General features: G+C 41.0%; 1 protein-coding gene across 1 annotated transcript in view; it reads right to left on the bottom strand.

Moving 5' to 3' along the window:
* ush2a (Usher syndrome 2A (autosomal recessive, mild)) overlaps nucleotides 1-14,990 on the bottom strand; it is a 192,936-nt gene that overhangs the window by 30,522 nt on the left and 147,424 nt on the right. The window contains exons 66-69 of the mRNA XM_070986267.1: nucleotides 14,174-14,372; nucleotides 6,554-6,661; nucleotides 4,792-4,975; nucleotides 1,898-2,055 (exon numbers count right to left, since the gene is read on the bottom strand). Coding sequence (XP_070842368.1) covers nucleotides 1,898-2,055; nucleotides 4,792-4,975; nucleotides 6,554-6,661; nucleotides 14,174-14,372 — 649 coding nt within the window. The remainder of the gene's footprint in view (nucleotides 1-1,897; nucleotides 2,056-4,791; nucleotides 4,976-6,553; nucleotides 6,662-14,173; nucleotides 14,373-14,990) is intronic.

Genomic DNA, 14,990 nt, shown 5'->3' with positions numbered 1-14,990 from the left:
ACACACACACACACACACACACACACACACACACACACACACACACACACACACCTAGACTTTGTTAATATTCTCACCGGAGGTTTTTCCATAATTCAGGCCAACTGTATTGTGATGGGTTATTCAACATTCATGAACTCTGGATATCTCGAGAACGAACTGATTACCAGACAAATGAAAGACTTCAATTATTCACCCCCCAACTCACATATGCACACATGCACCTACACCTACACCTGCACACACACCTCTGCCTTCAGCACATGGAGCTTTTTATATGAGCGCACTTTGGCTGCATTAACACACTTTCACACAGTCCATACATACATACATACACACACACACACACACACACACACACACACACACACACACACACACACACACACACACACACACACACATACAGAGGGGTCTTAATATATCCCTCTTTGATCAGTATGTTGCTCCGCCATAGAGGTTTAATCATCACTGTGATATTTAAGTTCTATTATTTACAACCAATCAGCTGCTTTTACGTGGTGTATTTCACATATGATGCCCACAATTATAAATGTGCACATGTACATTTACATACAATAAAAAACATGCACACATACAAAGTGCTCGTTATTCCTCACACACACATACACACCCACTAAAAAAAAAAAAAAAAAATGCACACAAAGACAGAAACAAACACCACAATGGAGGAATTGATCCCAGAGTAAATGTCTTTTTAATAGCCATAAGTCAGTGCTTTGGCAGTCAATGTATGCATATGAAGACACAAACACACGTGCATGCACGTACACACAGACAGGCACACTGTCTGAGAGACTGGCATGCACACATACACATATGCACGCAAGTCGAAAACACTCCAGACTCTGGGCTCAGGGAGTTAACCAAGCGTGAGAACCCAGCCGATATTTCCTCACCTTTAAAATCAACCCATAATGACGATAGAATAGGCCTGCCTATGGAAATGTCTCCGCAGTGATGTGCACACACACACACACATATGCACAGACAGATGTGCACACACTCAAATACACATGTATCAAGATGCATGCATAAACAGAAATATACACAAACAAAAGGCGTGCGCACACACACACACACACACACACACACACACACACACACACACACACACACACACACACGCGGCACAAAGTGAAGTGTCTTTGCTAGTTGGCCCTATAAGCGGTTTCTGAGATAGGAAATCAGCCTAATGAGGAAGTAATAGTCAATGATAGATGGGTTAGGGCAGACAATCACTGCCCCATAAGCATGAAACTCAGCCCTGAGTGTATGCTCATGTAAACCTGTGTATGTGTGTGTGTCCAGGTCTTGAGAGGCCAGAAGGTGAATGGAAAAGGACTCAGGGCTTTTGTTTCAGCCTGACCCCTCTCTCTGTCTCTTCATATCGGAGGAAGAAGTGGTTCACATGGAGGAAAAACTTCTCTCTGGTCAGTTTGTTATGAATCCAATAAATGTGACAACCACTGTTTTAGCGTTGTGCTAAACATGCTTAAATTATTGGAAAATCACCACATTTACTGGACAGTAAAATGTTATGTTGCTGTATGTATCACATTAAGTCCGTTCCCAGTTTATGTTCAAATGCAATCTCAGGGAATAATCGCAAAGGAAATGACAACGACTAATACTCATTCTGCAGGTTTATTTTGAAAGCTCTTGCTGCAGTGTGACAAGTGCATGGTTAGGAACATGTTGAGAGATACATGTGATGAAGCACAGAACCACAGAACACACCATAGTTTCTAGAAATGATCACTTATAAACATGAAGAAGTCAGTAATATCATTAGAAACCCAAACTGTCTATTCTCTGATTTGGATTCAAACTAAATACATTTTACATCTATCAATCCATTTACACAGCTACTCACCAGGAAGGGTCCAGGCAAGAGAGATGGAGTGGGGGCCTGACACTGTCACATTGTGGGGAGGCTGGATCCCAGTGGGGCACGAGACTGGTGTTTGTATAACATATTTGTCACTAACACCCGTTCCACCCCCTGTACTGGCCTCCAGCTCATACACATACCTGAAGAAATGGAGCAGTAAAAGAAATAACAGATGAGGGGCAGAGAGAAACGAGGGATCAGAGGACAAGGACAGAATATGCAGAAAGAAAATGTTAAAGGGGCAGTTTCACACAAAACAGCACCATTGTACACAGCAGACATGTCAGGACATGGTCAGTCTTGGTCTATACAAGATATGTCCAAAAAATTCTTAGCACTTAGCACCAGTAGTTTGTCATCCAGGCCTGTCACTTATGACCCAACCTGAAAACGCTGATTTGAATTATTTTTACATGTCATCAACTGAAACATATGAATCGACTTGTCCATCCAGTACTATTAAGCAGCACAACATCATGTCTGGATGCTAGAGGGAGCTTTGAAACTGACAACAGGTAACAGATAATGGCTGAAATAACAACCAACAGTTTAACAGTTTCTTATGGTGGAGTGTGGAAATTCTCACAAGTAAGGTAAATTCACAAAAGTACAAAACTATCTACAATTGAAAAAAGTGCAGAACACTAAGTCCCCAGCTCTGCATGCAACTTGCAGAATTAAGCCTGAACATTGTTGTATGGAAATAAATGGCAATTGTGCAAAAAAAAAAAAAAAAAAAAATTGTAAGTTTTTATTACAACCAAAATTTGTCTGGCTGTTGGAAAATTAAGAACATTAAGAACAACTAGTTTGTGTTGTTTCTGACCAAAAAGTTCAATGTCATTTAAAAAAAATGCCTTGAATTATCAGCTTTCCAGCTGTGATTAATTGACAAATTAAAACAACCTCTTGAAAGACTCACAGAAATCATGGCCCTTTGGAACCGACCCCCACAAGTAGACTGAAACATACGCGTATATGTGTGCACATGTCTGTGTGTGCGTAGTCTGTTTCTTCCTCCTTCTCCCTCTCCATCATACACCATTTTCCCTCGCTTTCATCTGTCTCGCTGCCTCTCTCACCCCACACTCTACCTCTCTCGCACATGACATCATAAGATAGATTTCCCTTTTAAGAGCGTGTGGCTGGCTGGTGCTAAAGCCTACATTAGCTGTGTAAGTGGGCCACCGTTTAACATTAAAAGCCTTTAATTTGCTATAAACTCCGGCACACATGCATTAATAGACGCTGGTGTTGGGTTATTGTTCTTGCGCAGAGCGTTTTAAACAGAAGGCCATTAGCACCTCTGCAGTGGGTTAGAACACAGTCAGGAAAAGGTATTAAAACTACTCATATGTTACTCTCATAGACACTCGCACGCAGAAAAACATAAATAAATACACCTCATGAGACACACTAACTATGGCAAGGAGAGACAGAAAGAGAGAGAGAGACAGAAATCATGAGAGGAAGAGAGCGAAGCTGAGCCTGAGTGTGATGGAGAGGGAGAGTTTCATCATGGCATAAGGTTTCAGTGGGAGAATGAATTCAAACACTTCATCACTGGAAGATATTTACTTAAATGTAAACACCGCCTTGGGATATCAAAAGTAAAATGGTGTGTGGTTGGTAATCGGTGAGTGGGGCATTTGCATCTGTTTGACTGTGTGTGTGTGTGTGTGTGTGTGTGTGTGTGTGTGTGTGTGTGAGAGTGTGTCCTGCGGGGCCAGCCAGAGGGAATAGGTTAATTCTCTCGTCATCTTAGACACTTCCTGGGCAGCCGAAGCAAAGTGACAGCTAATCAACATTGTCATAAATAATCAATGGCCACTTTGAGCAGTCTCACGCACAGACACTTGCACACACAGAAAGGCATGCATGGATATACGCTCGCACACACACATGCGTCGGCAAAAACACACACAAGACTGCCTGGATAATGGGGCTGGTGCTCCCTGTGTAATTCTTGGTGCGGGGCTAAATTGGGAAAAGAAGGAAAGGAGGAAGGGAATGAGGTAAGAGGGGAAAGGATGGGAGGAGAGGGAGGGTAAGAGGAAGGAAGAGTGAATAGGAAGAGAGACAAGTGATGAGGAGTGAAGCGTCGGGACAGGAATGCCTTCTGGCAGACTATCAGGAATTAGGGAAAATTAAACGTCACACACACACAGTCCTATCTTCTTTCTTCCTCCCTTTTCCCTTTCTCTTTCTCTTTCACACACACATAGAGGAGATTGGAGCACTGCAGGGTGTTATCCCAGGAATTCTATTTGGGGTAAAGAGAAACTGTCTCTGGAGAGAGTGAGAAGGCCAAGGAGTGAGAGAGAGCGAGAGAGAGAGAGAGAGAGAGAGAGGGAGGAAGGGGAGGAGAGGGGGGTATCATTTTACGCTCCCATAATTAAAACAGAAAATCCATCTTGGAAAAAAAGACATGGATTAATAAAGGTTAAATGAAAATAAACAGATAAATAAAATCTACGCTCCACTGCTGTCTGTAAGCAAAAGCCAGATCTGATTTGTGATTTTAATGTGTGTGTGTGTGTGTGTGTGTGTGTGTGTGTGTGTGTGTGTGTGTGGGGTAATGTTTGCGTCTGTCATTGGCATGTCAAATATTTGCTCATTAAATGACACAAACAGACATATACAGAGTGCAGTCCTGAGAGGGAGACATGGATGGGACGATAGGAGAGCTTTTAAAACAGGGTGACCCCGACATAAACACACAAACGTACACTCAAATGGGAAAATTTAGAAATTGAAAGCATTATTAATCATGAAGCTGCAAGTGAAGGTGTTATGCCTGTGTGGCTTCTACATTTGCGCAGCGCACACTGCACGTTTACATGTGTGTGTAAAGTGTGTGAGCACATGCCATCTACCTGCGGTTTGGCAGGAGTCCAGTGTCAGTATAATTCTGGTCACGGTGGTCTCCGGTAAAAATAGTGTGACCATCTCTGCTCAGTCTGTACTGGGAGATGTGTCCATTAGGATGTAGTGGCTGATCCCAGTACAGCTCCACTGCAGATGTATTTATTATCAGGTGTCTGGGCATTGACCAAACACCTAGAGAGGCAAAGAAGGAAAGAGAAGGAGGAGTGTCATCCACATCTATTAACTGTCATCTTTTTCTCTGTTTTCAAACAAAGTAAAGCACATCACATCATCACGGACAGAATTTATCCTGAGCAAGATCTTTCTGATGCCAAAGTGTACAACAATCAATCCAAAAGCTTATGTCTTCATTAACTGACATTAACAGCCTGAATCAAAGTTTGTTCAGTGGTAACTGAGAATAGTGACATTTATTTGTATGTGAATGGATTTAGGCAAAGTTTTCTCATGAGATTATAATGAAACCAGGTGAGGAAATGGCAATAGGACAGGGAGATGGGAAAAAATGGTTGAAAAATTCAATTCTGAAGATATTATATTATTAGAAATTAAGAATAACACAAATTGTGTAAACCTCAACCATTTGCTTGTGAGGAGAAGGAGAGTTTAATTAGAACTTTTTCACTAATACCTAAACACAAACATGTAGCAGACATGCAGCAAATGTTTGATTAATGAGGACCTAAAATTATGTAGCGGACATTGAGACCCAATGAGAAGTGCGGAGTGGTGAGATGGAGACGGAAAATAAGAAATAGAAGGATCACAGATAAATAGAGTAATTACACATGTAGACATAAAGAAAAAGATGCAAAAGACAAAGGAGTTTCAACAGGGGTTTAAAAAGATGCTCAGAGGAAAAGAATGAAAAGATAAAGATAAGTGTGCAATAGGTTACGAGAGGAGAAAAGAGTGAAGAAGATGGGAAAAAAGAAAACAGATGTGGAAGGAAAAGACCAGGACGGAAGAGAGAGACGGCAGAAGGAGAGGTGGTGGAGGGGAGGAGAAGTGAGGGTGGATGAAGAGAAAAATTATCCTGATTAAAGTTCTTCAATAAAGAAAAATTCATGACGCCAATTTAGTCAGGCGACAAAGAAAGACTTTGCTCTACTACAGTCAACAATGAGGAAGGAGAGAGAGAGAGAGAGAGAGAGAGAGAGAGAGGGAGAGAGAGAGAGAGAGAGAGAGAGGTGACGGGTAGCGAGATACAGCATAGAGAGACCAGAGAGGACAAGAGAGGGGGAGGATTCAAAAAAGGAGAGCAGTGGGAGGAGAAAAGAGATGCAAGAAGAGTGCAGAGAAAAAGGAGAAAAATATTTAACATAGAGGAAATAAGTAAAGAAGATAGAGACAAAGACATATTTACAAAATGCAAGGGATATTGTTAAATTTCAGTATTTATCAAAATGATAATGTCATAAAGATGTGTATATATTACAATCAGTTAGAACAATATAACAACGTGCAAGTAATCTATGTGACCTAAAAACAAAACCTTAGATTTTGTAAATGTATCATGTGTTCATGTCATATTTGATATTAGCTATGCATTCTTGTCCAAAACATGTACAGCCTTACATTTGTCTGGATCTGCTGTCTGACAGGTGGAACGACCACTTCATGTCTAAATAAATGTCACCACATAAAATCAGAGAATTCCTACTTTGTGTATACGTACAGCATGTGTGTGTGTGTGTATGTTTGTGTGTGTGTGTGTGTGTGTGTGTGTGTGTGTGTGTGTGTGTGTACCAGCGGGGGAGGCTTGCAGGGTGCGTCCTGTGGAAGGTAAACTGGCTCCACATCCGACAGCTGTACAGGCCACCAGCACAAAGCTGTAGTCTGTGTATGGCTGCAAACCTGTAGCACACAGACATAAATGAATAAAGGCTAAAAAAGATCACGAAGGACAAATCTAACATGTTTAAACACATGCAGGGTGGAAAATCATACACATAAGTACTATGTTCAGTAAACTCTGCAGATGGCGGAGGGACATGCAGTAAACATAAGAGGATGAAGAGGAACACAAGAACAAAATGGCTTAAAAAGTAAAAGGAAAGAGGAAAGCTCGCCCGACCCGTATCACTCGCTCTGTTCCCAACCTTTCTCTCTCTCTCTATCCATTACACTCTCCCTCCCTCTGTTCTTTCCACAGTCTCTCAACGGATGGATCCATATCTGTCGGTGTTAAATTATGCATGCCATAACTCAATAATGAAACAACGTAAAGATGGGCAGCCGCGGAACTGACATGGGATAGGACTGGTATAACGCTGTAATGTCATCAGCTTTTGATCTATGATAATTATGATACCTCGGTATGCGTTTAGGCTACAGCGTCCAGACATGATTTATTTATAGGCACCTGCCACGCAGTCTAAAAGAAATCACATAGCAACTGAGTGGTCCTTTAACTGCAACCACAGGAAATCAGGTTTTGGTGTCATGTTGGACTTTTTATCGTAAGATTTAAATTCTGAAATTGCTAAAAATCCTTCATGTTTCCCAAACAAAGTTAGACCCACTTTCTGGTGACTGACAGCCTCTGTTTCAGAAATATTTTCTGCCTGGTTCTAGATATAAGGTGGACGGATGAGGATGAACGAATGAATGCAAATCCTTAATGTTGTCATAGGGGCTGACTGGAAGTTTTATGGTCATTCACTTAGCTGACAGGATACAACAGTGTGCAAATCAAATTCAAGGGGAAATGAAAGAAGTAAAATGACTTTATTTCAAAAGGATGACTGCAAAAACAAGCTTTGACACTGCATAATACAGTGTGTTGAAAAGTCTTTATTTCTGCACAATTTCACATGAAGGAATGCATAATTTACAACATTAATGATTGAGGATAAATATACACAAAATAAATACATTCTAATTTTTAGAACATTTAGTTAATTTTTTTCATGCCTGCTAATGTTTTATTATAACATAAATTATGACAAAAAATGACCCTGCTTAACAGAGAGAAAAAAGCAAGGCCATTTTAATAAACTGTATCTTTTTTTTTCTTTACACATGAAAGTAAATTTAATGTTTATTCAAAGGCACGAGCAGATGTGAGACAAGATTTAATAGCACTGATGTTACAAATGAGTTATCACACCCATAATTTAGTGAAAAAAGTCCAAAAATACAATACGTGTAAAATAATATCTCTACGATATGATTAAGATAATAATCTAAAGTGTCTATTGGTGTTTCCAACTGCGTATATTTGGTGGCTCAGAGATGGAGAGGGACACCCTGCTGTGTGTCTCAGCTGCTATATGTATGCCACCCACCCCCATGTTGACCGTAGAGAACATGTGCATCAACCACACACACACACACACACACACACACACACACACACACACACACACACACACACAAATGCACAGCGGAGTGCTTCACCACGGTTTCCACACGTCTCTTTCTACTGCTTAGCCTGCTTAACATGCTTTGCAGCCTGCCATGCTTAACCCATCCTCTGATCAATGTGTGTGTTTGTGTGTGCGCGTGTGTGTGTGTGCAAATGTTCTCCCGATGTTGCCCTGTGTTTGGGTTAAATAAAGGAAATCTGCCAGCCATACAAAAGTACTACGGCTGAAGCGTAAGGCTCTGTTACACTATTTAACTGTGCAACTAAGCGTGTGTATATGCATGTGTGCACTCTAGCATAGTAAATGATATCTACACTGCAACTGATGCCATTTGTTGCAATGCTGAATAAAGCAGTAACCTTTCACTACATTTTCCTACACACGGACGGACAGAGTGTCCCTGGAGGAGACAGAATGAAGCTGAAAACTGAAAAGACGACTGTGTTATAATATGTAACATGGTCCACAAGTAGACAACTTTATGAAGATGTGTCTGTTGTTTCAGAGCTAATGAAAATTAGAAAGTTAGATGAAATCTGTGTCCATAAACTAAATATTGAAAATGCTTTTAAGTGTTGCCTGTGCCTATTAATTAAAGCATGAACTCAGGTCAAGAAGCACAGTGGACTGATCAGAGAACACGCTTGTAAAAGTTGATTTATCAGTTCTGCCTTCTATGAAATGAACAAATCTGCAAGAGGAAATGCATCACCTCATTCTACAACCACTGTCTCCCGATGTTTTAAACATCGACCAAGCACCATTATACTTCCCATTCAACACATGTACATGTGCAATTGAACATAGGAATGCATGCCTGCACGCGCGCGCACACACACACACACACACACACACACACACACACACACACACACACACACACACACACACACACAAACGCACTTTTGATGTTTCTTGTTGCGTCTCAAATTATCTTCAACACTTAGCCTGAAGAGGGCAGTGTTGGTCTGCTGAAGAAATTACATCATGTCTACTATTGTGTGTGTATGTGTGTGCAACAGAAAGAGAGGGAGATCGTGCGTGTGTGTGCTACATACCTATACGTGCGCGTACCCATGCATACACATGTGTGCCTATGTGCTTGATTACGCAAAGACAGAGGAAGCTTCAATCATTTTAACAGTGATCACCGGGAAGTGAAAAACGGGCGGAGGGTGTTTTGCTGTGAGCAGCCAGCGGTGAGACAAGGCAGTAACTGTCATCTAAGAGCTGGACACAGTGGAGACCGGTATGTGTGTGTGTGTGTGTGTGTGTGTGTGTGTGTGTGTGTGTGTGTGTGTGTGTGTGTGTGTGTGTGTGTGTGTGTGTGTGCGTGAGTGGTTTGTGCAAGACAGGGAGAGAAACAGAAAAAGAGACTATGGCAGTAAGACATTCAAGTAAGGAGTCAAAGAGGGAGGCTGTGCACGTGAGAAAGACAACAAACAAGAGACGGGACTATGAGAATGTTGTGGATTGTGTGTGTGTGTGTGTGTGTGTGTGTGTGTGTGTGTGTGTGTGTGTGTGTGTGTGTGTGTGTGTGTGTGTGGTGCAGTAATAACTGATTTAAAACAGCATTTTATTGACAGGTTGCCATTCCCTGTTTGCATTAGAGAATATAATAGGATGATGGGCGCAGGCCGCAATACCATGCCAGATACTTGATACACCATACCACAGACAGAGAGAGAGATGGTGAAGTGAAAGGAAAGAGGGAGAGAAGGTGGGAAATCCATGCAGGAGAATAAGAGGAGAGAGAAATATGAGGACAGCTGAGAAAGACACGGAAGAGGGTAAAATGGAAAGATGAGAGAAAGAGAAGAAAGAGGGGTGGTACGATGAAGTCAGGAGAGAGAGTAGAAATACTGAGGAAAGAAACAAGCAAGAAAATTAAAGAGAGGGAGAGAGAGAGGAGAGAGAGAGAGAGAGAGAGAGAGAGAGAGAGAGAGAGAGAGAGAGAGAGAGAGAGAGAACGAGTGGAGAGAACGAGTGGAGAGCTTTGATAACACCTCTCCTAAATAATTAAGAGTTTGACTTCCTGTCTGTGGCTCCCTAATGCAGAGACCGTCTGGGATGGAACAATGAGATCAGGTTCACACAGACACAGATATATACACACACACACACACACACACACACACACACACACAGATCCCACTAGGCAAGTAACCCTGCAGGTAAAACTTATTGTACAGTATCTACGCACATTATTCACAAGTGCATATGCAGACAGGCACATTAAAATACACACACACGCACGCACACACACACACACACACACACACACACACACACACACACACACACACACACACACACACACACACACACACACACACACACAAATCTCAGTGTGGAAGACAAGTCCAGAAAGTTGAGAGGGGATGAGATATGAATGAGAATCTCTAAAGGTTTTACATATAGATCTTTTCTTTTGTGACTACTTTGTTTACATTAACATTTTTTTTAATTTCACTGAAACAGCAGAATGTAAAAAAGCTACAATTTTCAGCTGAAGAAGAACTTGAGGCCTAAGCAGGAGAGATGATTCAGGCAGGATCGGCTCAGCTGGGTAACATGTGGGATCCACAGTATGTCAGAGAACATCCTTCTTTACCACCAACTCTCTCATTGAGGTCCACATTTTTACTGCAAGCCTGAAAGCCTAAAGGTTAGAGGCAGAATTCAAGAGGAGGACACAGGGAATGGCTGTTGAAAGACTCTTTCTACACACTTATGAGAGACAGATTCAGGACTGAAGCCTGAGAAGAAAAGTTCTTGCCTATCTCCTCTCTGCTTTCCCCGTGTCTACATGCCCGTACCTATAGCAGGGACCAATCAGAGCAGGGGCTAAGAAGGAAACACATTAATAAATAAAAGAACATACTCTATTCCCTGCTGTTCTGAATTAATAATGAGCCTACAAAAGACCAATTAAACACATGATTAATGCCATAATCTATATAATTGCAGGCAATAATTCATTGTGAGCTAATGATAGCAATACTTAATATCGATTCACATGGGGTGTCTTTGTACAGTAGTGCTTAATTCTTTCTATGAAGTGTCACTTTGCAGAACTGCTAAAACTGCTATTAATAAGAGACTATTTCTCGTTTTTCCTAAGGCAAATCATTGATAAACAGGACATGGTAGAAGCAACAATTTTTTTTTTTTTTTTTTTAGATTGTGATCAGTTCAAACCAAAGAGAAGCTACAACATTACTTGATCTGGAGCATTCCACTCTCCCACAGTGATGGAAAGTGACAATGTACATTGACTCAAGTACTGCACTTAAACACAATTTTACTTACCTACTTTTAATTTTACTTTTACTCCACTAAAATTCTGAGGGTAATATTGTACTTTTCATTCCACTACATGTATTTGACAACTTAAGTTATCGGTTAGTTTAAAGATTTAGTTTAACAATAGAAAATACAATCACCACATTAATCAAGATGTAATATTTCTATAATATGTAAAGCATGTAAAACTATGTCCAATGTCGAAACTGTATTTTTCTATCTTTATTAAAAAGCAACAGGTATTCTGGGCTAAAATGATTACACTATTACTATTTCCTAATTTAAAATAATGGTACTAGTGTGTAAATCATTACATGAGTGCACTTAGATCAATATTTCTTGATACATAAATGACCCAAGCGATTTTGATAGAAAATATTCCATCAGATTAAATAAGTTACACCACTGCACAAGTGACTCAGTCTAAGATCAACATTTTTGTGGCGAAACAAAGCACATTTCTCCAGTTTCTGTTTTTTGAATGAGTGAGTGTGTGAGCGCTTTGGGCATCTGTGACAGCGGTGAGAAGCATCAGAGAGATGCAGAAGATGAATAACGGCGTATTAAACATTAAGGATGAGGGAGTAGCACGGCAATTATTTCTGTTCATATTTCACTGAAAACACTTAGATACATCCATCCATCTTTTCATCTGTCCCACTCCTTCTTCCTTTTCTCCTTCACCCTCCTCGGCACCTTTCACTCCCTTGGTTTGTGTCATTTCTTCTCTCTCCCTCTTTATTGAACTATACTGTTGAGGTTATTCCCCACCTCACTCTCCTGCTCTACTGCTATCTCTCTGTTTCACTTTTTACTGGGCTGTTTTTGTATTTCAATTTGTAGGTGCACACGATGGTATGAAACAGTTTCAACAGCTGGGATTTATTACTCATACATTTACATACACGCAGTATGAAGAGGAGCACTTGAGTCTGCATATGTACAATACACCATATGAGTGTGTGTGACTGCATGTGGATGAGTATGTAAAAGAGCAAAACACAGACAGAGAATAAGACAAATTAAAAAATATTGTCTAAAACACAATATTAATGTGTTTAAGTTTCTATCAAATGTAATTATTATTTATGTATCTTCTGAGAATGAAAACTAAAGCCTACTTTTTACAGTTTGTAAGGATTTATATTGTAGAGTAGGTTGGTCTCAGCTGCAGGACTGGTCTGGGACCAACTCAGCGCTTTTTGAATTAATCAGTAGTGGCCATAAAAGTTGATCTATGTCTGATCCTTTGTTACTGTAAAACACTGTGATTCAGTATGTGTGCTGTCAAATCGCAGCACTGCGATACATTAAAATACAGGAAGCTTTTTCTGACGGGTACATGTGTTGTTACAAAGAGGGAAACGAGAGAGAGAGAGAGAGAGAGAGAGAGACTGCCCCAGTAGTGATTTTGGCTGAATACACAGGGTTTTCCAGTGTCTCACTGGGGGACAGGGGAATTTCACACACGCATGCTGGTTGCTTACACTGGCACATGGGGCTGGTACAGTATTACAGCACATTACCATCTCTATTTGGCATTGTTTGCTTTGCCTCATGCCTACACATATAAACACACATGCTCGTGCGCACACAACTCCTGACCATACAAGCCAACCACAGGCACCATGGGACTAGTCTATTGGCTACTGGCAAAGCCGATGCTTGGTCTGAGTCCAAGACAGAGCAGAGAGCAATGCTGTGAAGGGAAATGCCACTGAATTTCAGCTTCAAAAGATGTCAGCACTTGGTTCTTATACGTCTAAATGTAATACATACAAATGAAATCTGCCTTTAAACACTTAAAATCTAAAGTTAGTTTAACTGTTCCACTTACAGAGATAAGTAAATATGTCAACTGTGATAATTTTCTATTGCTATTTGTGTGTTTAAAATGCTGTTTTTATACAGACAATAAACGTTGCTTCATGCAGGTGTTTGTGTCTGCATGTGTGTGTGTGTGTGTGTGTGTGTGTGTGTGTGTGTGTGTGTGCTGTGACTGATGGCGGTGGGCCAGCAACACAGCTCCTCCTCAGGGTAGATAAAACAAGTCCCACAAATCACCCAGTCCTGACATCACCGTGTTTCTGTGCAGATCTACAATATTAAGACAAGCCAACACACATTACTTTTTGAGTGTTTGTGAGAGCACTGGGCCTCACACTGCTTTCGGTGTGCTGTTTGTGTAGTTATATTTGTGTTTTTCCTCATGTGTTTGTTTTAGGTATGTGAGTCTGAGCTTATGTGCTTGTCTACTATGCTTGAGTGTGTTCTGTTTAAGGGGCTGGGCCTGAGAGAGTGTGGCGGGAATCAGGTGTCATTAGATGGTTTCCAGAAACCAGCATACATAAATAAGTGCATGACAAAGGGAAAAAACAGAAGAGGAGGAGGAGAGAAGGGATGGGGGGAGGTAAGAAGGAGGGGGGTAAAGGAGAAGAGGAGGAGAAGAATGGAGATGATTCAGTGGTGACAAAGGAAAGAAGCAGAATATCTGGAGTCTGAGGTGAGGAGGTGAGAAGGCGGGGAAAGAAGTGAGAGATGCAGGAACAGGAGGAGGAGAGGAAGAAATGATAGACAAGAGAAAAAGGGATACAGAAGGAAGGGCAATCAGAAGAGGAGGGGAGAACAGGAACAGGAGACAAGAGGAGGAGGGAAAGTAAAATGAGAGAATGAGAGTTGAGGAAAATCTTACCAGTCACAGTGTAATTTCTGGGCCCGTCGTTGTGTGTAAATATGGTTCCGACAGCAGTCTGGTTCAGGTGGTACCGCTGTATGACTCCACTGGGACGAGTGGGTTCAGACCATGTCACATGGAGGGAGGAGGGGCTTAAAGCTGTTACCACTGGAGGCTGCACGCCCTCTGGGACTCCCCGGACTGTCACTGCTACCACCTAAACACACACACACACAGAGGCACAGAAACACACACACACACAGATACAAACAGATGAAAACACACATAAGAAATACAACATATAACACATTTCCAGTGTTTTACAGACTGTAAAAGGTGTGGATAACAGATGGATTTCTGCTGTGATCATTTATGAATGTAATTAACACGATCACAACCCAATAAAAAAAACTGCATCCACATTCAGGGCTTCTCTTTCTAAAGCAATAAAGACCTTGTTGACAACAGAGAAAGACATTTGCTGGTGACTTAATTTATTTCCAAAAAAATACAACAGAAAGAGGAGTAAAATGCAGACAGCAACACATTTTTATGTTCAAACCTAACCTGGCAAATACAGACAAATCAGGGAATAAATGAAGACAAAGCACAAACTATTGAACAACCTGCACTGAGGAAAAATCAGAGGTCGCATCGCAATGACTTGTATTTGTCCAACACAATGTACTATTATCATATTTTAACATGTCTGACTATATGTATAGTCTACAGACCACAGAATTAATGCACAATACCATATTTCACTTCTGGAGCCTCTGAGCTAGAGGGAGGAACCATGTGAAAAGTGTAAATATGCATGAAAACGGTCAAGATG

The sequence above is a fragment of the Chaetodon trifascialis genome, chromosome 1, assembly GCF_039877785.1.
Source record: "Chaetodon trifascialis isolate fChaTrf1 chromosome 1, fChaTrf1.hap1, whole genome shotgun sequence".
In the NCBI taxonomy this organism is placed as follows: domain Eukaryota; kingdom Metazoa; phylum Chordata; class Actinopteri; order Chaetodontiformes; family Chaetodontidae; genus Chaetodon; species Chaetodon trifascialis.
Note: the sequence above shows the minus strand (reverse complement) of the source record. Positions and strands in the feature narration are given on the sequence as shown.